Source organism: Phoca vitulina, unplaced genomic scaffold (genome assembly GCF_004348235.1).
Source record: "Phoca vitulina isolate PV1807 unplaced genomic scaffold, GSC_HSeal_1.0 scaffold11, whole genome shotgun sequence".
Classification (NCBI taxonomy): domain Eukaryota; kingdom Metazoa; phylum Chordata; class Mammalia; order Carnivora; family Phocidae; genus Phoca; species Phoca vitulina.
In genome coordinates, this window is record NW_022589714.1 from 8,035,532 (window position 1) to 8,063,498 (window position 27,967).

Sequence of the window (27,967 nt, forward strand, 5' to 3'; positions counted from 1 at the left end):
GGGCCTTAAACTGCTAACAAGGCCCTTCAGCCATAAAGGGCATAAGTGGGAGAGGCCTGTGTAATTTTTTACTATAAAGGAGCTCTTGCTTCCTCTGTATTTGTCTGGACAGCCTAACATTTTACTTTTTTAGCCAAAGATTCATAAACCCGGTATATAAATGATACATGTTATTTTGAAATAAGGTTCTTGAGGGCAAGATTCAGGTCTGTTTCCTTTCTAATTTCATTTTGTATGAGTGTTGTGAACTCTCTTGTCACTAAGAGTTCTGGATTGATTCTTCCAGATGAAAGTGATACTCACTTTAGTATTGGGCTTAATCCTGGAACTTCTGGTCTGATTCTGTTTTCTTGCAGTTAATTTCCTGGCAACAGCTGGTTTTGCTTTGTACTCTTGGTTCCAATGTGCTAAATGTTTATCCTTAAATATCTAAGACATTTCTCAGGCTTTATTAATAATCTAGTTTAGAAAATGTCAGTAATGGAAATGGCACGTAGTAGATCATGCCAGTGTTTTATACAGTCATTTCATCTTATTTCTGTTGACTGTGGCTGTCCAGGTACCTGCCATTCCTCGAGCCCAATACCCAGTATATACTCATATAGACCTCTGGTGAACACTGGCTGAACACTTTGCTGCTCAGCACGGAAGAGCAATTACCAAATGCATGCATCCTTATTCGAAGCTAATTGTTTAAGAGTTCTGTCTGTATTGCTGGTTATGTCAGTGAGAGTATTTGTTTTCCTCACAAATTATACTTCAGTCAGGGGGCCAGTCTCTCAGAGTACTTCAGCTAATTTCCTGAGAGTTCTGACCAAGTTTATAATCTAATTAATTGCCTTTTGCTATGAACTGTTTTGAATTTATAGAATAGTCATTGGAGAATAATATAATGAATATCTGTTTTCTTCCCTGTGTTTAATACACCTTACCATATTACCATATTTGTGATAGATAGGTAGGTAGGTAGATAGGTAATTTTTAAAAATAAAACATTAAAACAGTTGAAGCTTCCTCTGAATCCGCCCCTTGTTATCTTTCCCTGGAGGAAATGTGGTACCTGAAATTTGGTGTTTTTCATTGCCATGAATACTTGTATCAATAAGAGTATATACTATTGATTGCCATGCATACTTTTACTAAATATGTATACTTTTATACTTTTGCTAAATATAAATACTAAGATTATATGCTATGAATTTATATGTTTTTAAATGCCATGTAGATGGTTTCCTGTTGTATTTATCTTTTTCAACTTGCTTTTTAAAACATTTTTAAAGGTTTTTCCATGTTGATACTTGTAAAATATTCCTTTATCAAAATATACTACAATTTATTTATTGATTATCCTTTCAATGGACATTCAAGTTGTTTTCAGTTTTTTTCCATTACAAATAATGCAGCAGTTTGCATTCTTATTCATCTCTCTTTGTTAGTTTGTGTGAACTTTTCTTTACACTAAGAAATGGAATGATTGGGTCATAGAGTACGTTTCAATATGATTAGATACTTGCAGGTAGCTGTCCAGAGTCGCTGTACAGATTTACACCCTCACCAGCATTATAAGCCTTCCTGTTGCTTCACGTCATGGTCAGCATTTTGTAACTTGCCGACTTGATATTTTGTTATTATAAATAGTATTTTTCTAATTATTAGTGTGATTAATTTAAGCACTGGCTCTATTTTGACTTTAAAATTTTTAACTCTTTCACATTGTGTTGGAGATAGTAGCTACTTCAGTGAGACAAGAGAGTTTGGCATAAGAATTATAAAAGAAGAAATAAAACTGTTTGAGGGTGTTATGATTACATATCAGAAAAAAACAAAAGTATCCATGAAAAAACTACTATAAACAGTAAGATAATTTATTAAATTAGCAAATTATGTAAACGTTATTATTTTCTAATATATAATCAGAAGTCACTTAGAATATATTATGGAAGGGAATAGTCCATTTACAATAGAAAAATACAGAACACATTGACTTAACAAGAAATGTTCAAAACTTGTATGAGGAAAATTATAAAATACTCTTGAAAGAGACTTCAAAAGTGATCTAAAACAAATGGAAATATATACCATATTCTTGGATAAGAAGGTTAAATGTCATTGAAATGTCAGTCATCCCTAAATTAATATATAAACCCAATAAAATAAAACTCTGTAAAAATACTATAAGATTTTGTTTTGTTTTCAGCTAGATAGTTTGATTATAAAGTTCATTTGGAAACAAAAGTAATTAGGAAAACCCTGAAAAATAAAAGAAATCATTGGAGAGATTAGCCCGATCAGATACTAAAGCTATTAAGGTATTGTAATTAAAATAGTATGGTACTCACCCATGAATAGACAGACCATTGGAATCCAGTAGAAATAGACCTGATCTCATATGGAAACAGAATATATAATAAAGGTGTTTACACAAATTGGTGAGGGAATGTAGAATTTATAATTAGTATTGGGATAATAGGGTACATACAAGGAAAAAATAAGATTTTAGTCTTCACATCAGACACTGACACATTCCAAGTGGATCAGAGGTTTTAACAAAAAAAATTATGGGTGAATTCTTTTATCACTTTGGAGTGAGGAAAATTTTTCTGTCTCAAAGTCTAAAAGCAATGAGAGAATGATGAGTTTGATTACATAAAAATAAAAAAAAAACTTCTGTTCAACAAAAAAGCATCATAAAATAAAAAAAGAATAACTATGAAAACTCTGTAAATTCAACAACAGACAAAGGCTGATAACCCTCATGTATGAAAATCTACACAGAGAAGAAAAAAAGCTAACAACCCTATAGAAAAATGGACTACAGATGTGCACAGATATTTCATAGGAAAAGAAATGCAAAAGAACTCTTAAACATATGAAAAGATGTTCAATCGCACTCTTTTTTTTTTAAAAGATTTTATTTATTTATTTGACAGAGAGAGACACAGCGAGAGAGGGAACACAAGCAGGGGGAGGGGGAGAGGGAGAAGCAGGCTTCCTGCGGAGCAGGGAGCCCGAAGCAGGGCTCGATCCCAGAACCCCGGGATCATGACCTGAGCCGAAGGCAGACGCTCAACGACTGAGCCACCCAGGCACTCCTGTTCAATCTCACTCTTAATAAAAGAAATGCAAAGTGAAACATTATATTAGATTTTATTAGTTTGGCAAAAATCCAGAAGTTTGACAACATATTCTAGTAAAACTATGCAGAAATGGGAAGTCTTGTACAATACTGGGAACACAAAATGATAAAATCCTTATGGAGAGGAATGTGGCAAAATTATAAGTGCACTTACCTTTTGATGGAGCTGTCTCACTTCTGTAAATTTATTTCAATGAGACATTGGCCAAAAATGAAAGGACAAACACACAGGACTATTCTTCTTAGTACTATTTGTATTGTCAGTAACATGATTGAATGAATGAAACAAAGAAACAACCCAAATGTCTATCAATAGAGGACTAGATAAATTTTGAGGCATGCTTGCAGTTAAGAACCATACAACTGTAAAAAGTCATGACAGGTAGCAGTTTGGCAAAGTGAAGAAAAATATGTGAAGAAAATGTGAGGAATTTTTTGAAGAAAAGTATATAGTAGGCTATTGTTTACTGAAGAATAGTTAGAATATGAATATATTTGCTTGTATTTAAAAAAATGAAAGGATAAAACATAAAGTTTAAATGGTATTTATAAAAGGATGATAAGAAGACGAATAGAACAAAAATAGAAATAGATCTGTCTTTGGAACAGGCATATATTTTACTTAATTATAAGACAGAATATAATTTTTAAAAGCCATCCTTAAAAATCTAAAGGAAATTTAAAAAGAAAGAATGTAAGTTGGTAACATAAATGCATAAAGAGGAAGGGCTCCAAGAGACTTTAAAACACGGTAACTGGATTGTACATCTTTCTTGGGACATACTGTAATGACACAAAAGAAAACTTTAAGAAAACCTTAAAATCTCTTCAATAATCATACTATTGGGGATAGTGTGGTACTGATACACTGAGACTGTTTTATGTGCATTTTAGGGTAAGTCAAAGGAGTAATTTTGTTGGTGTCATGAAAACTGGGCGTTTGGGCAAGGGAAAAAGATACAGATGCAAGATTGATGAGGTTAAGTAAAACTTGTCCTGGATTTAAAATAGAATGTTAAAATAAATACATGACTTATTTTAATCCTAGAAGATAATACTTTTTAGCTTTATTCGCTGAGAAAGGCCTAAAAACATTGACTAACCCAGTGACAGTGCATTCCTAGAACCCAGATTATTTGGTTTTTAGTTGCCATTTCCCACTAAAAGCAACCAAGATTCCATCCAGAAGTGGGTATGTACAGGCAGTGTACAAGAACTTGTAATATATTGTTCTAACTAAAAATAAGTTATCAGATATCAGGGTCATGTCAAAAGGACTCAGGAGGCAACTTGAATAGGCTCACTAGCTAAAGATGGGTTGATTTGAGTATCAGTAAGGGTAATAACTTAATATAAGGATAAAACAATAAATACGTTTAGATCCATAAGTTCTTAATGATACTAAAAAAAAAAAAAATCCAAGAAATTTCATTGGTCATTACTTTTGGAAGATGCTAGTGAGCCATCTCATTGCTTTTGAAAACTGGATGATAAAGGGGGAAAAAAATCTACCATTTATCCTGCTTTTCTTCTTTGAACCCTACCTCAGAGTAACCAAATAGATAATGAAGGGGAGTTTCTTTTTATAGAAAGATTCCAGCTGATCAATCAAAAAGAAATCCTAGAATTAGGGTATCACCATTTACTGACCCATCATGAAATCATGGAACTTGGAAACATCACAAAAAGAAAGACAAAGGGTGGTGGTGGGGGTCATGATTATATGTCTCCTGGCAGAAGTATATAACCCTACCTATGAAGTAAGCTTCCCCAACGCATCAAACCTCGTCATGTCTCCGGATCCAACCCTCAGCTTGCAGGAAATTCAGGAGAGAAGAACATACTAAATTATACCATCAGGTTGTAATTGGCAAAATTCAGACTGAGAAACACTATAAGACAACCTGGTTTCCAATGAAAAGTTAGCAAGGGGGGGGGGAAGAGAAAGAGAAAGAGAATCTATTGATTAAAAGAAACATATGACTTAACAAACAATACATTATAGAACTTATGTGGGTCTCTATTTATTTATTTATTTATTTATTTTAAAGATTTTATTTATTTATTTGAGAGAGAATGAGAGACAGAGAGCATGAGAGGGAGGAGGGTCAGAGGGAGAAGCAGACTCCCTGCCGAGCAGGGAGCCCGATGCGGGACTCGATCCCGGGACTCCAGGATCATGTCCTGAGCCAAAGGCAGTCGCTTAACCAACTGAGCCACTCAGGCGCCCTGTGGGTCTCAATTTAAACGAACTCAAAAAAAATTTAAAATAGTTGAGGATGTGAACATTTGATGACATTGAAGAGTTACTGTTAATTTTTTTTAGGTATGATAATATTGTGGGCATATTTTTAAGTGGGTCCCTATCTTTCAGAGTACGTACTGAAAGATTTACAGGTAATATGATGGTATTTGTGAAATTTACTTTAAAAAAAATTCAGGGGTTGAGGGTATTTGGTGTATACAGCTGAAACAAGATTAGCCACTGATAATGTTGGAGCTCGCGATGGGGATGTGGGTGTTCATTATGTTTCTTTATACTTTGGTGTATCTTTCAAATTTTTGACAAAACACTTGTTAAAATTTAGCTTAAATCATTTTCACTGAGAAACAGGCAATTTATTATAGGTTTCTGCTTATTTATCAATTCATACTTCTAGAAAACAATTAAATGAAGGAAATCCTCATCTTATTGTGGTGTTTTTGCAGCAGTACCTGATAAAATATACCTGAATTGAAAGTCAATTCTCCATTCATCAACTAGCTCTAGGATAAATACTCCTACTTTATTCCCCTTGAAAAATAAGACTAAAGTAATTATTTAAAAATAGCTTATTATGCCTTCGAAAATTATTAATCGGCCTTAACAAAGGGGAAAAGAAAAGGTTCTTCTCGCCTTACTAATGGGTATATCCCAAAGTTTCTTTCCTAGAACTAGAACAGTGTTTCTCATAGAATTATGTTATAAATGTCAAATAAATTTCCAGGCTAGTCCACAAAAATCCATAACATACTGTAATGTAATTTACAAGGCTGACAGAGTACTAAGCATTTATTACAAGCAAAAATTAAATAATTTTTCTAGGAAAGTGCTTTCTTAATTGAATTCTAAATTCCAAAGGATGAATGACTTTCCCATATCTTTTTAGGGGTTAGTCTCGTTATATTCCTAGATCATTTAGTTGCCATATGCTTTGAATTCTGGAAGCAAAGAACGATGACATTCACATTACCTGTGACTCGGACTTCTCCTACTCATAAATTAAATACTTGAAAGAGCATAGATTTTCTGCATATGAATGATCTTAGCAATAAAAACCTGCTTTTTATGTTTTTTTCTATACATTGTCTCATTTGATATTCACAAGAAACCTTTGAGGCTTAAAGGGCAAATACTATTTCCCCCATCTTACAGGTGAAAAGACTGAGGTTAAAAAGTGTAATGGAAAACACTTGGGAATCAGAGGTACTGATCTGAGCCCTGATTCTTTTGTGAGAACATACGCATGTCATTCAACCTCTTGAACTTAATTTTGCTTATCTCTAAAGTGAGTGTAATGAAACATCATTTTACAATGTTTATGTGAAGACTAAATGAACTGATACATGTGAAAGAGTCTGATGACATACAAGATCCTTCGCAGATTTTCATTCTGCACTGATGAAGATAATGGTAGGGCTGTTTTAATAAATGGTCATAAAAAAGGGGGAATGTTTAGGAAATGGGATATATTTCCTGTTAGAGGAAATGGGGAATGTTTATCTTAGAGAAAAATCAGGAGAAAGTGTTAGATGTTGTGAGATATTTTCTGAAAGGCTCAGGTTCTGAAGAGTAGATTTCACTCCGGTTAAAGAACTGCTTTGCAGTGAGTCTACCTGTTACTGGAGTTTTTCAAGCAAAGACCATATAGTCACATGTGAGTAATATTGCAGAGGGGCTTAATTCCTCTCAAGGTGGATTTGGCTCTAAAGTTCTATCATTGAAATCTAACAAATTTTCAGAGTTGGGTGAAGATTCCTGGTCACTGATTCCAAGGCCTGAGAAGTACGAATGATGATTGTCCCATAATGGGATAAAATGGCAGAAAATGATCTATAAGCTGATTCCTTTCAAGTTCACTAAGTAAATATTAATTAGGCACTTATCATATTGCAAGATGAGGTGCTGTGTACTGAAGCATTTTTAAAAAGCCATTTCTAGTGTTTTATTGTTTGAACATAAAGATTCTGTTCTGTTTTCAATCCTTCTTTCACCTTTTAAAGATTTTATTTATTTATTCATGAGAGACAGAGAGACAGAGGCAGAGGGAGAAGCAGGCTCCCCGCGGAGCAGGGAGCCCGATGCGGGACTCGATCCCAGGACCCTGGGATCATGACCTGAGCCGAAGGCAGATGCTTAACCGACTGAGCCACCCAGGCGTCCCCCTTCTCTCACCTTTTAAATATATTGTGTCAGTCTTGATCTTCTCAGGTCCTGTGAGGGATATGAAGAAATGTTAACATTGCCCACTACTTATGTTCTTGTTATTTCAACTGAGTTAGTTTCCAATTTTGTTGGAACTTTCCTGCGTGGACTTTAATTCTCCAGAGTAGAGTCAAAAATGTGTTGAAATGACCTCCTAAAAAAAGAAAGGGAAAATAGATCACCTAGTACAAAATATGTTTTTGCATCCTAGGCTGTGGGGATAAAATATGTGGCTAGATGAGTAACGTATAAGAACCTTAGTGCTATTTAAACATACGGATGAGTGCATTGTGTGTATTTTGTGTATTTAAAATTGAAATTTTTGTTTGAACAGTGTCTTTCATTTGGTGTACTTCATGGTGATTTATCATAATAGACTGCTTTAGATCATCAGAAATAGCAAGACATATGAATTTCAACAATAACTTCCCCAAGGCTAGAGAAGTCAGCAGGAGCTCAAACTGCTAGGTAGACATTTTTTTTTTTTTCAAACTCATATGCAAGTGTAAAACTTTTATGAGGCTGCCTTAACACGGTCCTTTGGGATTTAGGGTTATTTATCTAAGCTTTTATTAAAAATGAAAACTTTTCTATGTTTAGCGCTGTGAAGCAAAACCGATCTTAATACTGTAAGCTGGAAGAATGAATCCTGTTCTGCAGACCGACTCAAACACAAAGTTAGGTAACTTCGGGGCTAGTGTTGCACTGACATCGTGGTAATGGGATAGTGACAGCAGAGGCAGTATTTCAAAGTCTCCTTTAATTAAAAACTTCAGCTTTACCATGCTGGTAATTTAGGGTTTGACATGACGTATTAAAATGACTTCCAGCCAGGGAGCCCTGTTTCACAGAGCACTCCAATGTCTGCCTTGGAGTCGCATTGCCCCAGGACTGTGTTGCCGGGCACGAGGTCTGTGAGCACCTTTTCATTTATGGTATCTGCACTTGTTGAAATGTATCTTTGGCTTCCGCCCTCCCCCGCTGAGAAGTGGGGCACGGGAGAGAGGTTGTTTCTAAGATTAATGTGCCAGAATCACGCTGTACATAACTCAGCGGAAGAGCTGGAGCCGCTGCAGGAAAAAGTTTGTAATCTTGAAACGTGTTCAGCGTCTTTGTAGGTATGTTCTGGTTTGATGAGTCTGGGTCCTGCCATAAATCTATTCTTAGACAGACCCTGGGAGCCGGGATTTTAAATTATCTGCAATGCAGTACAATTTAAAGGAGTGAGGACATTATGAGGGGAGAAAGCAAATGTTACAAAATCAGGGTCAAGACCTTTTGCAGACTTTAAGAGCATATCAGAGTCAATTTAGTCTGCGTATATCCAGTCCACTTGGCAAAATTTTAAGATTTTGGAAAAATGATGACTGCCTGGATGGAAAGGTTGGGTAGAGAGAGGGACAGACAGAGAAAAGTACTGACTCATTATTGGTAATAGGACTGTTGGTGAAAAGGTTTCTCAGCTACAGAGTAAGTATTTAAAAATTGAACAAACAGACATATCTGAATGAGATCATGGTGACAAGTTCAGAATTTTGAAAACACTTATAAAGTGACCAAAAATGAAAACCATTAGCCAGAGAGCATTTTAAGATTGTTTTTAAGGTTCTTACTTCAACAGTTAACCTTAATAGTGCTAATGTAAGTCATTGGAAAGAATATATCACTTAGTGGAGTCTGGGAACTCCTGAGTTACCACCTCTGTTTCATAGGAAGTAAAAATACTTCCAAGACAATAGAGAGAGGAATAAGAGTATAAAGCACACAGATGATATTTCTAAGGAGGGAAGTACAGAACCCCCAGCTGGTAATTATGGTTTAGAGTATGAAGGAGACAAAGGGCAAACACCAAGAGAGATGATGATGGCAGAAATATTGACAGAAGGTCAGAGAGAGAGGCGGTGCAAGTATAAAATTTTAAACAGGTTGGGAAATGTCAGCATGAACTTAAGTTTAGGAACTTCTATTCTGAAAGAATCTCATAGCAGTTGCAAATGGGAAGAAGACTGTATGTACACTTGGTTTTACCTCTTCAACTTGAGCAGCTGTTTCAACAGTTGAGTTGCTAGGCTCTGTCAGGAATAGAATATTTTAATTTTGGAGAAACCCAACTGTTAAAACAGCTGTTTGGTCTGATTAGACTTAAGCTGGCTCTGCTTAGGTTGTAAGACCTAATGGGATCACAGCACCAGGCAGATTGGCTATTATTATGATTTTATTGAACATAACAAAAATATGAATGGATGCTTGGTTGGACACTGACTTTCCAAAGAAGTCACATTCCCTGGTTTGTTTTGGCAAAGGGCTAAGGCAAATAACATGGGCTTTTACCTTGTTCCAAGTTCATGGACATTATCTGAAATAATTGTGCCTTATAGTCTTTGGATGCAAACATTTTTCCTAGCATAAAAAAAAAAAAAGAAAGAAAAGAAAAGAAAGAAAGCTCCCTAGTACTATTAACACCTCTTTATTTAGTCTCTTAATAGATAATATACCTGCTCAAGTCACTTCAAGTAGTCATTTGTTTTATTTCCTATTCTTTGTGATCTAAGTAAAGAATCCTATTAATAGCAACCACCAAATTAGTCAACTTGTAGGCAATGCATTTTTAATATTGAGATCAACTTGAGTGATGCTCAGTGATAAAAATCTTGAATTCCAAATTTATCTCAAGTACCTTTTTTCATGGAAAAGACTACCCATTAGGTTAGTTTCAGGTAAATGAAAGATTTAAAGTACTTGTTAAGATGATTTGATTGTTTCTTGCTTAAAAAGCTGATTTTATTTGATATAACATTAATACACATTTTAAACATTCCAAGATAGGCCTCATTTCCTTTCTTTAAAAAAAAAAAATTTTATTTATTTATTTATTTATTTATTATTTGAGAGAGAGAGAGTGAGCATACGTCTTTGAACACGGGGAGAGGTACCGGGAGAAAGGGGGAGAGAGAGAGAGAGAGAAAAGTAGACTCCCCACCGAGCACAGAGCCAGACTAGGGGCTCCATCCCATGACTCCTGAGATCATGACCTGAGCTGAAATCAAGAGATGGATGCTGAAGCACTGAGCCACCCAGGTGTCCTATTTTGCTGTTTTGTTTTTTTTAAAAACTGATCAAGATAGTGTGTCTTTCCATGGCAGTATAGATTTATAATTATTTAAGTCTTGATTTTGGGGGGTTTCATACTTGGAAGCAGTGACTTTTAAAACTCAATGTTCTAAGTAAATTAGAAAGCAGAATTGAAGATAATACTTGGGGCATTAATAAGAGATGAACTTAGGTATCAAAAGTATAATTTTGTTACTCTCACTGAAAACTATGTGTTTATTTTACTAACTAAAGCAGATTTTTATTTTTGAATGTTTATATCAATAGTTTAATAAAAATACTTTGTTTATAAATGAAATAAACAAAATAAAATTAAATAAGCTTTTTTTAGTTAGATCATCAAGAAACATTGTTTTCCTTTCTTCCTATTTTGTAGGCTAAAAAATATAAGCTTCCCTTATTTTAACACTCACAAATAATTTCTCATCATTATGAATTGTTTCAGAAGATGACGATGTTTTTTATATTCACAGTATGATGTATTGCTGCTGAAGAAAAGGACAAGTTAGCTTTTGTAGCTCTTCTAGCACTGGTAAATTCAGGTGCTTAAGTACCTTTAACCAATTTCTGAGAATACCTTTAAAATTTTCCTAGAATACTGATTTCTTGAGTATCCTATATTTAACACTTTCCTTCCTTCCTACCTCAATTATACACACATACACTGTACAGGGATGATTAAAGAGTCTTTTTTTTTTTTTTTTTTTACCTTGGTTTCAGATATTGAGAGTAGCCTCTCCAAAATGAACAGAATGTAGAATAATGAAGCCCACCTACCAGAGACACCTCATTTCAAGGGTGTGGTGGCAAGGAAAGAGAGTATTATGTATTTAATAATTCTGTAAAAAATCATGGCCTTTGGAGGTTTCAATGAAAATCCTCTTAGGTTCCAAAAGCTTCCATTTAATAATATTTGATTCCGCCTTGGAACAATTTAGTCGAATATTTCCATTCTTTGACTCAAGGTGCTCCTCCTAGGGAATACATCTTAACTCATAAAATTCTTGAATAAAACTTCAAAACATATTTGCCCTAAAATCATATCTTTATGGGGCTAATGGGTAAGTGATAGACATAAAATTTAGGAGACTTTCTGGCCTGACCTGGTAGATCTTAGTGTTTATTTTATTAAGGTATGAAAGAATCAGATTATTACAGAGGAATTGAATTTAAGTTGGTAGGAATGAATTTTCTCTATGCAAAATTACTTGGAAATTTATTTTCTTACCTTTCCTGAAATGGATGTGGCCAGCTGTGCTTTCACTCTATCAGAGTTACATTGATGTGTGACTTCACAAAAGGTCTGAAATGAGAGGACATTTTCTAAAATCAAGGATTGTTGCATAGAGAGCATGAGTAGGTTAGCGATCTTGGTATTTAAATTCTCATCTTTCCTCATTGAGGGACACAATTTTAGTCATTGGGATTTGCCTTTTAATGGGTCAGACAGAGTCAGTTGTGACTTTGGGTTATGCAATTTAGTATAGCTTAATAGCTAAGATACCAAGATTGGCCAGGCCTAATTCATCTGAATTGAGTTACACCATTGCCAGCTGCCCTTTTGTGCAGAAAGAGTGTATGGATTTCCAGGAGAAGGCCATCTGAGGGTGGACTTAGGAAGAGTTGTAGAGAGAAGCCAGGGGTACTAAAGATGACCGTGTTCCATAAAGGCAGGGGAAAGTAGAGTTGGATATGTTGCCAGACCACCAGGATACATGTCTGAAGCCATGGGCTGATAGAGCTCTAATAGATCATCTCTCTCTCTTCTGCTGAGACCAAACATGGTTTCACAATACATCTCAACACAGCCACTGCCAACCAATTTGAATTGAAAAAATGAAGAAAACCTCTCTGTTTTACTAAGCCTAGGAAATAATAAAAGCAGCAGTCTTAAATTTTTGCTTTGTACTTTGTGCATCACTCTTTTCCATCCACATTGGCGAAGGACTTAAACTGTGGGGCAGACTGGGCAGTGTTGATTTATGAAAGTGTTGGCTGAGTTGACCCCCTGTTGGGACAGGGAACCAAGTGGTTGCCAGTGTGAGGTTTACTTCAGAGAATGTTATTAAAGTGGACCTAATTTATTACATCCCAACCCTCATACTTTGATTTCCATTTACTCAGTAAAGTGATTAAAGGGTTGGAAGTGCATTTCTTAGCCTTCCCTTCCATTGATATTCTCTGGTAATGGAATGAGGTAAAAATGTGAGCCAGGAGACCTCTTCAAAAACTGCTTTTCGTAAGTGGTTACACTTATTAATATGCTAACACAGATATTATGATATATAGTTAAAGATGGAACTGTTTTTAATATTTTATAAAAAGTGGTATCTGAAAGCAAGGGGTCCTACTCTGAGAATCATGTATCTTGAAAACATTATGCTAAGTGAAAGAAGCCAGACAAAAAAGGTCACATGTTGCATAATTCCATTAATACGAAAGGAGGACATGATTAGTCTTGGGGAATTGGGTGGTCTGGGAAACATTCAAATTTATGTGCAGAATTTTTTTTTTTTAATAAATGAGCACTGTTGATGGGCGCCTGGGTAGCTCAGTCAGTTAAGTGTCTGCCTTTGGCTCAGGTCATGATCCCGGAGTCCTGGGATTGGGCCCGCCCACCAAGGGCTCCCTACTCAGTGGGGAGCCTGCTTCTCCCTCTCCCTCTGCAGCTCCCCCTGCTTACGCTCTCTTGCTCTCTCTCTCTATAAATCAATCAATGAACCAATCAATCAATCTTAAAAAAAATGAGCACTGTTGTGGGGAGAGAGTCTGTAGTTTTGATCATTTTGTCATAGAGACCTCTTACCTTCAAATGGTTTAAAATTCACTACTGGCAAGTTTAAATTCACTACTTAAAAATGAATTTGTGTTGTCTTCCTTTTATAAATATATAGGAGAATATAGTTCTTTCTATATAAAGTTTCCTTTCCTCTGTGGTTTTTAAAGATTTTTTATTTCTTAACAATACAATTTTTAAAAATTATAAAACCTTATGGCTTATAGGTTTGTCATAGTGTTCTTAGATTTTCTGGAAAGATATTTTAATCAATTTTTTACGTTTATGCCTTTAGTACACCTTGAATTTAATTTCGAATATAGTATAAGATTGGTTTTTGAATTTATTTTCTTCCAAATATACTTTTGTATATTTGAAATTTTTTGCAACAAAAAGTTAAAAAAATCTGAAGGACTGGCTGGCCTTTTTTGATGGACTTCTAACTATTCTAATGTTATTATGAAGTTTCTGGCAAGCATGTTCAAAGAGGTGTACTCTCTCCTTTAATGAAAGTGTTTCCATTATGCAGCCATAAAAAAATGAGATCCTGCTATTTGCGACAACATGGATGAACCTAGAGGGTATTGTGCTAAGTGAAATAAGTCAGACTGAGAACGACAAATACTATATGATTTCACTCATGTGGAATCTAAAAAACAAAACAAATGAATAGACAAAAAGCAGAATCAGACCTATAAATACAGAGAATAAACTGATGGTTTCCAGAGGAAAGGGGGTGTTAGGGGATGCGCAAATGAGTGAAGGGGAGTGGGAAGTACGGGCTTCCAGTTATGGAATGAGTAAGTCACAGGCATAGGGAACATGGTCAATGGTGTTGTAATAGCATTGTATGGTAACAGATGATGGCTGCACTTGTGAGCATAGCCTAATGTATAGAAAAGTTGAATCACTATGTTGTATACTGGAAACAAATAAAACATTGTGTGTCAACTATACCCCAAAAATTTTTTTAATAAAACAAAATTAAACCAGTATTTATAAATTGCAAAATACTTGGAAACAACAATAAATAAAGTATTGCCAGTCTAATCCCTAAGTTCTCAACAACTGGTATCTTGTAATAATATATGCATTTATAAAAAACAAAATCTTTTATTGTTTTTTTGGCATGAATAAATACACCTAATTTTTTTTTTTAAGATTTTATTTATTTATTTGACAGAGAGAGACACAGCGAGAGAGGGAACACAAGCAGGGGGAGTGGGAGAGGGAGAAGCAGGCTCCCCACTGAGCAGGGAGCCCGATGTGGGGCTTAATCCCAGGACCCTGGGACCATCACCTGAGCCGAAGGCAGACGCTTAACGACTGAGCCACCCAGGTCCCCCTAAATACACCTAATTTTGAGATTGCCTTGTTGGTGTCTTATTCAAAGCAGAACCATTTTCCCCATGCTTTTTGATTTGTGGGAGAGAGAGAGATTGCCTTGACAATTCATATGTCTTATGGACAAAGTTTAAAAGGCATAGCTTTCAGGGATTGTGTACCTAAATTTTTTTCTCTTTTTTTTTTTTTAAAGATTTTATTTATTTATTTTGACAGAGAGAGACACAGTGAGAGAGGGAACACAAGCAGAGGGAGTGGGAGAGGGAGAAGCAGGCCTCCCGCGGAGCAGGGAGCCCGACGCGGGGCTGGATCCCAGGACCCCGGGATCATGACCCGAGCTGAAGGCAGACGCTTAAAACTACTGAGCCACCCAGGCGCCCCTAAATTTTTTTCTCTTAAGAGCCCTTTAGTTTAAAGAGAACTGAAGAACAGTGTTGACATTTATGACTTAAAAAAAACTCGATTTTTTTCTGTAATTTTCAAAGAAAATACTCTTAATTTCAAAGAACGGCTGTTCATGACTTATTGAACCTTATTTTGAAATTTATAAGGAACAGTTGATTTATACACTTTTCAGGTTCTGTTTTTATTAATTAGTTCTTTTAAAATATTTAAATATCTTGGAGTTAATATGGTTTATCATAACAGATAAACAGTATATTTGGTTGTTTCTGAATTTTGTGTTCTTGACAGTATAAGAATTTATAAAATTTTGATTCCTTCTCCAAATTATTTATTAAATAGTTGTATGTTTATAATAAGTCTAGCACTTAGTTGTAGTCATTTGCTTGTTTTGGTATTTTGAGAGCTTAAATTGATGAGCTTTATCATTGTTATAGCTTTGAAATTTAAATTAAAAATATGCATATATACACAATATTATATTTTAACATCATTAATAGGCTGTTTGCTTTCTTAGGTCCTTCTAAGACGGAGGAGTCCAGATCCATTGCTAAAATATGAGAAACATGAAATTTAAGTTAAATATTTTTATCTTGAGTTCTCCTATACATATTATTTTTTTCTATACAACATGTTGGACTCATTTGAAATATTTTAATTTTTGGTAGAGTTGTTTTATCATCTCTATTTGTCATTTTCATCTATTACATTAACCTCTGGTTTTTAGTAGACTGTATCACCTTTCTATTTTCTCAAGTTCTTTTCTTGATATTTATTGGTGTTTGATTCATTCTCAATTTCACTATTTTGTTAGAAGTGATGGAAAGTGACTTCTTTTCCCCCTTCTCATTGCCTCATTAAAAATAGAGAGGCCATAGTTGCTTCTCTAGGGAATTTTGTCAAGGCAAAAGTTCAGAAATAAGGATGGTGTGTCCTCTGCTTGCATTTTGGTCTCTTTGACTGAGGTCACCTGGCTGACAGTTCTGGTCTCTTAGGAAAGCTTTTCTCCCACTACTTTAAAAATCACCAAAATAGATTTCAGTTAATGTCAAATTTGTTATTCTCTTTGAATTATCTTTCTTGTCAGTTTTATAATAGAAGTTTACTGATTTAGGTCTAATAGTCTAGGATGTTTTTGCAGGAAATACCAGAAATAATCCAAATTCTGGATTATTATAATCCTGTGTTTCTTAAAATGTTTATATCATTAGCAGAAATTTGTCTTGATATTTGAGCCATGGGTAGATAGTCTCAAGGATCACTTCTGGCTTAATTAACACATGCCTTAAGTTTTCATAATGAGTTTGGTCGTTGTTTTAAGATAAACTGAATTTTAAATATGCCAGACCATTTCTCCATCTTCCTGCTTTCTTTATTTCTTTCTTCCTAAGTCACAACAAAACAAGATAAAACCAAACCAAAACAAAACACAAACCACAATGTAAAAACATTAACTGAAGTTTTGGGGAAAAGTTACCCATAGTTCTAACTTTCCAAAACAGCTGTTACCATTTTTTTTTCAGGTATTACTTTCTGTCTTCGTCCACATATATGGATGTTTCATTTGATTAATATGTGGTTAAGATTATGTCTTTTTTTTCATATTTTACTTTCTGTCTTTGTCCACATATATGGATGTTTCATGTGATTAATATGTGGTTAAGATTACAGAGAACATTTATAAAACTTAACAATAAAAAGGTAAATCCTGGGGCTAATGAATATATACTGTGGGAAAAGAAAGAATAAATGGATAAATATTAGGATAAATGAAAGGATAAATATTAGGAATTTAAGCCATCGTAGGTCCAGCTGGGTTGTCTAATTTCAAAAATAAGGTGGTTCAAATTATTAAGAAATGAGGTGTTCTAAGATAGCTAAAATTTGCTCCATCATTTACCCTTGGGCTCTTCAACTTTTTTGGCTAGAATTTGTTCAGAAATACCAAGCATTTCTAGATACAAAAGAGAATGAAATTTAGATGGAGAGGATCTTGCTTGAGTTTCTTTTCCATTACCTACCATGTGATCAGGACAACACTCTTCACCTTTATGAGCTTCAATAGGGATAAATCACAGAACACTTGAAGGATTAGATTTAAAATGCCAAAGGTGAATTCACATACCGTACAAATATTTGTAATTACATAGAGACATGAATAACTAACATGTATAACTAATTGTATCTTTTTTTGTGACTATGGATATCATTAGTGTGATGAATGTCCTTTTGTGTAAATTTTGGTGGTTTAGTACATTGTATAGGTTGTGTATGAACTCCAGGATCTCATGAGGAAACGGACTTGTCCAGGAGTGCTTGTCACTGGTCAGTGACAAGGAATGCTAAAGAACTTTAATTTCTACTTGAGTGTCCTTTTTGATAGATCATACCATAGCCACTTAGCAGCATGTTGACACCTTTGAGCAGTGGTTAAACATTCCTTTGTGTGACCCAGAAATCCCATTTCTGATTATAAAAATAACACTTGGAAAAAAATTGAATTATTGAACATACAAATGTAAGTGGAATGTTTTTCTTACAGCCAGTAAAAGGTTAATACCTGGGTGTGTCTGAGGAAAAACAACTAATCTTATCTTTATTTCCACACTGGGCAGCAAAGTTAGAGGAATCCACAGGTTATGGTTGCTCATGTCTGATTTAGGATGAGTCACACAGCTCAAATAAGAATACAGGGAGGGTGGTGGTTAAGTGTTGTAATGGATACAAATATGGTATTAGGCAAGTAGTTCATTCTTATAAAGGAAACAAGAGTATGTCTCCAAGGAAGTGATACCTTTGTAGGTCTTGCTGGATAAACAGAAGTTCACCGGGTAGCCTAACAGCCTTCCAGGTCCAGAAAACTGCATGAGCAAGACATAATGTGTTTAGTGTAATGCCAGTAATGGCGTGATTTGTAGAGGGCATAAGGAAGGGGGTAGGGAGAATGAGCTTAGAGCCACTGCACTAGTACTACATTTGACTTTTACTAAAGACAGTGAGATTTTTATTTCCACACCAGAGAAATGTTGACAATGTTGTATAATTAATAAGAGGAGAAAGAATAACATAGCCAATCAATATAAAATAACAGAGAAGTGTTTAAAACATGAAGAAGACACTCCAAATGTGCCCTTGCTGAAAACAGACCATTTTTTGGGAAAGTGGGCAGTGTCGTATTCCAGTCCAAGTAGTTGGCAAATGCTTCAAAGAAGAGTTAATTCCCCACCCCACGTCAGAAATGATAGCACAGGTAACCTGACTGATGACACAGCTAAACCATCTGCTACAACTTATCATATAAACATTAAAATCCATTATTCCCTTAGCTGATGCTCTCTGACATTCCAGAATTCACCGATTGGGTTAAAGGTCACTTCACAAAAAGAAGTTTATGTAAATGGAGAAGACTTTCAAGTCTTCTTTTTAAATATTTAGGATGAGTCACACAGCTCAAATAAGAATACAAGGATTATTGTATTTCTTTCTGTCTTTGTCCACAAATACAAGGAGTATTATATTACTTTCTGTCTTTGTCCACAAATACAAGGAGTATTGTATTATTTCTTTTTAAAAATTAGGACAGTGATAAGAGATACTTTGATAGGGGCACAGTCAGGAAATACTCACGTAAATAGAAGAATTGACAGCTAAGACACATCCTATTCTTATTACATTGTTTTCCCATAATGACTTTCTGATTTTCCCCTTTACTTTAAGCACTAGATAGGAAGTCAGGAAACCGGGATTCTAGACCCAGCCATATCATTTCTCAACACATACCTCATCCCAGAGAAGTCTCTTTACTTTTCTAGCCTTCGGTTTCCTCATTTCTTGAATGAAATAATTTTCAAGTAGGTTCAATGGGATGTAGCAGAGATGCTTCATAGGCTGCTTTGGAAGATGAAGGGAGCCTCCTGCCAACCTTTCCCGTTCCAACAGAGCAGCTTTGCTTTTATTTGTATTATAAATGGAGCTTTCACAAGACTTTTTGATAAAAGGATTCCGTCACTTTTTAAAGGTTTGAAAATCAATGAACTAGACACTTCATAGGGCATATCCAGCTCAGAAACAATTTCCACATCTGTAGAATGAGAATAGCGATAGTTTCATTTCATAGGTATCTGAGGGGTGATCGCAATGTTACATATAGAAAAGGGCATAGAATATAGGAAGCATTCAGTATGTTAGCTGTTATCCATCCCCCAAGTAGGTCCCTCACAAATAAGACTGCATTTCATGTGACTCGTGAACTTTGAGTATGAAATACTGACCTGAAAAAATTGCCTAATCTGTTTTATATCAAAAACACTATAAAGATGTCTTGGATATTTACTCCGAATTTTTAGTATAACCATTTTATTTCTATTTATTTGTGCGTTGCTTTTCCCTTTCACACTTGAAAGTCTTCTCCTTCTCCATCAGACTTTTGAACTAATTATGACCAGACACATTTATGAAATTTTTTTTTTTTTTTTTTTGAGAGGGAGAAAGTGTGAGCGGGTTGGGGAGGGGCAGAGACATAGGGAGAGAGAGAATCTTTAGCGGGCTCCATGCTGTGCCTGGAGCCCATCACTGAGCTGGATTTCACAATCCTGAGCTCATGACCTGAGCTGAAATCAAGAGTTGGACACTGAACTGACTGAGCCACAATTATGAAATTATACACATCAATGTGTTTCAGGCTTTCCAGTGCTTGGGAAAGTGATATCAGCATCCACTCTCTAACCCTGCCCTCTGCAACCTGCTTGGAGCTTCTGTTGATATTATCAAGGAATAATGCCACGCTGCCGCCATCCCTTCGGTCTGTGAATTCCTTTCAGGTAAGTACAGCTCCTTTACCAGGGGATGATTTTTCAGTTTTACTTGTAATTGTTTTTTAAGGGTCTTGTATTTCACAGGAGAGAGCCCACAGAACCCACACTTCCAGATGATAATAATAAGCACAATGCATGTAATGCCTTGTCTGTCTCTTTGAAATAAATAAACAATAGAGCCTCGGAATTGATTAGGTAATAGTCTAATAGTGGCAGAACCTGTACCTTTCTAACTCCAGAGTTTGTTCTCTTAACCTCCATCTCTCCTGCGTCTGAGAGAAATGGCAAAAACACCTGACAGAGACACTGTGAATGCCACTTTCCCTTTCCTAGCTTTGCCCTAGAACAAAGATTTTCAACCATTATTAGTAGCTTTGCTACTGTTAGCTTGCAGTCAAATTGCCAAATAGATGTTTAACACAGATGGTGTTACCCACTTACAGCACCTTTTCCCTTTCTCCCAAGTCCCTCCCTCATCACTTTGACACTCCTCTGGATATTTATCTGTGCTCCTGGTAAAGGACGTGGTCAGAATAGAATAACATATGTGGTCTGATCAACGGGAAGACCTCCTCCCTGGTAGGCAGCTAATTGTCACTGAGGTGGCAAATGGGAATTAAGATGCTAACTAGTTGCTTAAGTTATGACCCGTAGCTACTGAATGTAACATTGAACTTATCTATGACTCTTGTCAATGGAAAAATACTCATGAGCTCTCTGAGGCTGTTGAGAAGGTCACATACATTGCTGAGAAATGAGTAAACATGGGTTGGCTCTACTTCTGAAGGATTGTGGCTGTATCCTAAGATAACTTCAGGATCAGTGTATATTGCTTGATATACCTCTGTGGTAAAACAAGATGGATTTTCCTATGAATTATAGCTCAGGAAATTGTTTTAAAAAGTTGCTGCAAGGGAATGCTTCCAAACTCATTTTACAACGCCAGCATTACCCTGATACCAAAACCAGACAAGAATGCCACTAGAAAAGAAAATTATAGGGGCGGTTGGGTGGCTCAGTCCTTAAGCGTCTGCCTTTGGCTCAGGTCATGATCCTAGGGTCCTGGGATCGAGCCCCGCATTGGGCTCCCTGCTCGGCGGGAAGCCTGCTTCTCCCTCTCCCACTCTCCCTGCTTGTGTTCCCTCTCTTGCTGTGTCTCTCTCTGTCAAATAAATAAATAAAATCTTGAAAAGAAAAGAAAAGAAAATTATAGGCCAATATCCCTGATGAACATAGATGCAAAAATCCTCAAGAAAATATTAGCAAACTGAATTCAATATTCATTAAAAGGATCATGCACCATGACCAGGTGGCGTTTATTCCAGAGATGCAGGGATAGTTCAACATCTGCAAATCAATCAGTGTAATATACCACATTAACAAAATGAAGGATAAAAATTATATGATCATCTCTAATTGAGTTAGAAAAAACACTTGACAAAATTCAACATCCATTTATAATTAAAAAAAAAACACAAAACTCTCAACAGAGTGGGTATAGAAGGAACATACCTCAATATAATAAAGGCCAAATAATGACAAGCCCATAGCTAACATACTCAATGATAAAATCAGGAATAAGATAGGGATGCTCACTCTCACCACTTTTATTCAACATAGTATTGGAAGTCCTAGCCAAAGCAGTTAGGTAAGAGAAAGAAATAAGAGGGGATCTAAATTAGAAAGGGAAGGAAGTAAAACTCTTTGCAGATGATATATTACATAGAGAAAATCCTAAAGACTCCACCAAAGAACTGGTAGAACTAGTGAAAGAAATAAAGTTTCAGGATACAAAATCAATATACAGAAATCTATTGTGTTTCTATATTCTAATAACAAAATACCAGAAAGAGAAATTAAGGGGCACCTGGGTGGCTCAGCTGGTAAAGCATCTGCCTTCGGCTCAGGTCATGATCTCAGGGTCCTGGGATCAAGTCCTGCATTGGGCTCCCTGCTCAGTAGGGAGCCTGTTTCTCCCTCTCCCTCTGCTGTTCCCCCTGCTTGTGCTCTCTCTCTCTTTTTCTCTTTCTCTGTCAAATAAATAAAATCTTTTAAAAAAAAAAAAATAAGAAAACTCAGCAAAAAAAACCACAAACACTTCAATTAAGAAATGAACAAAAGATCTGAACAGACATTTTTCCAATTAAGTCATACAGATGGCCAACAGGTACATGAAAAGATGCTCAACATCACTGGTCATCAGAAAAATGCAGATCAAAACCACAGTGAGCTATCATCTCACACCTGTTAGGATGGCTGTCATCAAAAATATAGGAAAGAACCAGCGACGGCAAGGATGTGGAGAACATAAGGGAACCCTTGTGCACTCTTGGTGGGAATGTATATTGGTGTAGCCACATGGAAAACAGAAACCTGTTGGCCAAAAAATTAAAAATAGAACTGCCGTATGAACCAGCAATTCCACTGCTGAGTGTTTATCCAAAGAAAATGAAAACACTAACTTGAAAAGGTCTATACATCCCCATGTTCATTGCAGTATCATTTACAATAGCCAAGATATGGAAACAAACTAAGTGTCCAACTATGGATGAATGGATAAAGAAGTTGTGGGGTATATAGATGCAACTCAACCATAAAAAAGAATAAAACCCTGCCATTTGTGACAACATGGATGGACCTAGAGGAGATTATGCTTAGTGAAATAAGTCAGACAGAGAAAGGCAAATACCATATGATCTCATTTATATGTGGATTCCAAAAAACAAAACCAAAGAATCCCAGGTTCTCTCTATGGAGAGCACAAAATGAGTAAAGGTGATCAAAAGGTACAAAGTTCTAGTTATAAAATAAGTCCTGGAGATATAATGTACAGCATAGTGACTATAATTAATAATACTATATTGCATATTTGAAAGTTGCTAATAGGTAAGATCGTAAAATTTCTCATCACAAGAGAAAAATTATTTTTGTAACTGAGATGGTGCTGGATGTTAACTAGACTTATTGTGATGATCATTTTGCTCTGTATATAAAGGTGAAATCGTTGTATACCTGAAACTAATATAATGTTATATGTCAGTTATACCTCAATTAAAATATTTTTTAAATAACTGCTCCAGTCTAATTTGCATCCATATTCTCCTGGTAAGCCGTGATACTATGTTTGATTTTCTTCCTGAACCAATTTCATACTTTGGCCTTGGTGTACCTGTTTTATTTATCACTACTTGATTATCAGCTTCAATCCTGAACTCTCAAAGGGACTTCTGAAAATACCTTCTCATTTTATAAGAGAGGAAACTGAGATTCAGAGAGATGGAGTGAGTTGGCCAGGGAATACCCACCGTGTTAGAGACGGAGCTGGACTCACCAGGCTTGTGCCCTGGTAATTCCACCTGCTACCCAAATGCAATACTTGCTGAAGTCCTGGAAGGTGGAGGGGGTGTGAGTGGTAGATGAAGGCAGGTTGTATCTACCTTGGAATGTACACACACACACACACACACACACACCCCTTATTTTGCAGTAACTTAAAATTATTTATATACTACCCTGAATCAGAAATGATTTAAAATTCTGTATATCAATCCATATTTCTTTTAAGGTTTGCTCATTGGATTGAACATTGAATAACATAAAAGTTTGTATATGCCCACAAACATTTATGGAGGGAGATACAAGAAACTTAATAGTGGTTATCTTTGGGGAGCAAGGCTGGAAGACATTTACTATTTATGTCACTTTCTCATGTACTGTTTAAAATGTTTATATGATGGGTGAATGGGATTCAAGAGAGATGACTCGGACTTGGAGGATGTTGCAGCATATGAGAGAGATAGAATAAACATCCATGATTATTGTGTGATATAAATTGAGAATAATTTTATTACAAAGTAGCCTCAACTCAAGCCTTAAAGAGATTAGGTAGAAGAGTAATTTAAACTGGGTGTGGGGGAATTGAGAGGAGGCACATTCTCTATTGTCCCTGAGACAGAGGAGGTCTTAATCCCTTGACGGATCTCAGCTCAGGCTCATGTCAGCACCTGCGCACGAAAGCCCTGCATGCTCTTAGTGGTGTTAGTGTCTTCTCATAGCAGCTCAACCACAGGAGCTCTGTGACTGACTGACTCCCTCCCTACTAGTGATTATACTTCATCTGGGTTCAGCCTGGTTGCTGAATATTATTAATCAGGAACACAGACACTTTCCCAGTTTCCAAGGTTCCGAGAAACTTGGCACAAGTTCACGAACAGTGTCTGCTAAAGCAATGTAGTCCTTGCTGCTGCCTCTGGAAAGAAGCATTCTTATCAGGAGATACCAGAAATCGACTTCCTTATGCAGGTCTTTACTGCAAGATAAAGGATCCGTGAAGAAGGGGAGGATGTCTGTCAGTATTAGAAAGAGATGGCTCTGCTTTTTCATCTTTGTAACACCTACTTAATCATGTATTACAATGACAAGCAGTGGGGCTGCTAATTTTGCCCATATTTGGGGTTTACTTTTTCAACTGGAAATTGACTGTAATGCACATCTTTTAAAGTGCTGTATTGGCAAGAGCTGTAAAATAGTGGAATGACACTTGTTAAAGATACCATCTTTACATTTCCAACTCTCTTACTTTCCAGGCCAAGTTAGTGACTGTGAACACTGCTGCTTTTGTTTTTGTAAAAATGTTATTTTAGGTTTCCAGGGATTCAAATGGCACTCCTGCTTGAGCCAAATCCCAAAAGGAAAGGTTTATCGTATTAATTAGAGCTATTAACGTATATGAAATTCTAACTTCTTAAATTACAGTGTAACATTTCTTTCAGGCCAATAGGGATATCTTTTGGTGGATTTGTTGTAATATTAACATGTACCGTGTCACCATACCTTAATATCCGTATTGTAACTATGAGCAAACAGAATCACTGATGCATTGCTAAGCACATACTGTAGTTGTTGCACCCCAAGAAGAAGGATGGACTTATGTCACTCTCTGCTTAAGATTCTTCCATGACCTTCCTATTGCAATGAGAACAAAATCCAAACATCTTACCAGAAACAAGACCTACCTTTGGCACTCTTGGTGTACACTTAATCAGGCCAGAGGCCCAAAGGCCCCCAGCTGAGCATTGTTTTCCCAGTTTGTGCATGCTTCGATTTCTTCTGCAGTTGGGTCTCATCCACTCTAAACATGGAATAACTAAGTGGTATTAATAGGTGGAGCCATCTGGCTAAACTCTTTTTCTCTCTCTTTCCTAACTTACGGTTTGACTTCCACAGAGCATTCCCAAGAAGAGTCTTCCTTGGAAACTTATACTCAACTGAGAGATACGGTTGTTCCACCACCTCGAGCCCTGAGCTGAGGAAATCTTTCTTGTTCTTTCCCACACCTTACCTCATTAACTCCAGCTCCATCAGCTGCTCCTGGCCTTCCCAACTGTGTGGGTGGCATTTCTAAGGGCATAGAGCCCCCCAATTAAAGCTTCTTTGTTTCCCCCAGGTAGATAGCTAGGTTCTACAATAATTGTAAATGTTTTCACAGACATCATCCTTTTTAAAATCCTCACAACAACAAACCCCATTTTAAAGGTACAGAAAGTAAGTAAGCTAGACAAGTTCATGTAACTACTAACATGCAGGGCTATTTTTTTTTTTTAATACCTACCTAGGTCCTCTGATTCTGAGTCTGTTATTTATTCCATCCCATGACTGTTTCATCAAAGAAAATGGCAAATGGTCCTTTTTCACAGTCCTGGGTTTGGTATCATCTTATTTTTACCATCTGGCAGCAACAGTTTTTCTTTTATTACTATCATCCTTTAGAGGGCGCCTGGGTGGCTCAGTTGGTTAAGCGACTGCCTTCGGCTCAGGTCATGATCCTGGAGTCCCGGGATCGAGTCCCGTATCGGGCTCCCTGCTCGGCGGGGAGTCTGCTTCTCTTTCTGACCCTCCTCCCTCTCATGCTCTCTGTCTCTCATTCTCTCTCTCTCAAATAAATAAATAAAATCTTTAAAAAAAAAAAAAAAAATATCATCCTTTAGAGAACCACAACCTTCAAATGTGGGCGTGGTGTGAGTAACATTCTCAAGCATTATGGATCCTAGCAGAAAAGTTGAGTTTCATCAGGTTACAGTTTTATGTATATGCTGTGTGATTGAATTATATAGTGAAAATATGTAGAAAAGAAGAAACAGAAAAGCTTTATAGAGCTTATCTATTATCATCTGATAATTAGGGTTGGTCAGGGATATTTTCTCAGCTCTAGATGGATTTGAAATCATACACTGTTCACTGAGGAAGGATGAAGCAGATGAAGCATCTTGAGTAAGGGACCTGTATACTACGTAGAGAAAAAGATTCTCATTTATGTTACTTGTATGTAGTTTGATTTTTAACTTTAAGAAATCCACTGATAGTTGAATTTCATCATTTCCATGATGTAAAAACTATATATTCAAGTTCTCAATTGTTCAGAAATTAATAATTTTACAAGTAATTCTCCCATCCATCTGCTTTTTCACTGCCTGTTAAGACCTCTGTCATGAGAGAAGAGGGAAGGAAAATAACATGAAAATTTGGTTTAATCATTTGGCCATTTGTTGGAATCTCAGGTAAAAAGTTTTGATGATACAGTAGTTTGAAGGAAGTTGTGGTTTAATTTAAAACTTTTTTTTAAAAGATTTTATTAATTTATTTGACAGAGAGACAGCGAGAGAGGGAACACAAGCAGGGGGAGTGGGAGAGGGAGAAGCAGACTCCCCACTGAGCAGGGAGCCAGGGCGGGGCTCGATCCCAGGATCCTGGGATCATGACCTGAGCCGAAGGCAGATGCTCAACGACTAAGCCACCCAGATGCCCCTAATTTAAAACATTTTTTAAAAAAATATAATCTATAGGGGCTCCAAGAAATTGTTAGGCAGAGGCCTGAGAGCTTTACAGACGAGTAGCAACAAAGGGCTACAGAGAAGAGAAAGTGAGGTTTCTAACTCTACACCATTTTTTTCATCTACTTTTCAGACACCGCACAACACAAATGGCCTTATCTGTCTCTTGGGTGCCATGTTCATCTCTGGGTAGATAATAGCCATTATTACCTTTTAAAGTAATATTTTACAAATTGATTATGAAAAGATCACTTTCATGATAAAAATTGGAAAATACAGAAAAATGTAAAATAAATCAAAATCTCTGGGAATAACCAATAACGGCATTGTAGGGTAATTCTTGTTAGTGTTTTTTGTGTGTGCTTCGAAAACACATGTGCCAATGTACATACACAAATACAAATATATTTTAGTATAAAACTGGCCTCATTGGAAATGCTGGGAATGAGATACTGGCAGTGTTCTGCGCTTTCCTTTGCTTCATCTTCTGGCATGACGACAGTCTTCCTGGAGACTGCTAAAGGGCCTTGGGGGTACTTTTATATAAAGGTCCTGTTATTAGTTGAGCATGGATAAGATAGGAGGCTGTAAGCCATTGCAGATGTCCGGGGGTTGCTGGAGACGTAACAGGCGGTGGATAGACCTTCATCAAGATGGGCAGGCACTTGCTAGAATTTGTGCTCAGCTCTCGTAATCCTTGTGTGCATTCCAGAGAGTTAAGGGAGTCGTGTTGGCACCCTCAAGTCCTGAGAAGTGTCAGCCTTCTTTCTTTCCTGCTAATTCCTTTGTCCTCAGTGGGCAGAGATAATCAGGAGTTGAGTGCTACTCATTGTATTTAGGGAATCCAGTCTCAAAGTAGTGATTACTGCTCTATTTTCAATCTCTCAAAACAGATTTCTGAGAATTGCCTCAGCAATTTGGGTGTGAAAAGGATGTTGCCTTCTTCATCCCTTGTTGCCCTGCAGGGCATTCTTGGTTTGGGAAAATGAGCAGGTATCCTTAGCTTAATACAGTTCTCTGGTGTGGATTCTGCCTTCCTCTGCCTCCTTTCCTACCTGACTACCATGCTGCCCTACTCTAGAGAGCGTT

General features: G+C 36.4%; 1 protein-coding gene across 2 annotated transcripts in view; it reads left to right on the top strand.

Annotated features, from left to right (window-relative positions):
* UBE3D (ubiquitin protein ligase E3D) overlaps positions 1-27,967 on the top strand; it is a 154,865-nt gene that overhangs the window by 69,783 nt on the left and 57,115 nt on the right. Inside the window, exon 9 of one of the 2 annotated variants that reach the window (XM_032409376.1) lies at positions 19,916-20,054. In XM_032409376.1, the coding sequence (XP_032265267.1) occupies positions 19,916-20,054 (139 nt within the window). Of the gene's footprint in view, positions 1-19,915; positions 20,055-27,967 lie in introns of those variants that run through there. The other variant, XM_032409379.1, reaches the window with a different exon arrangement.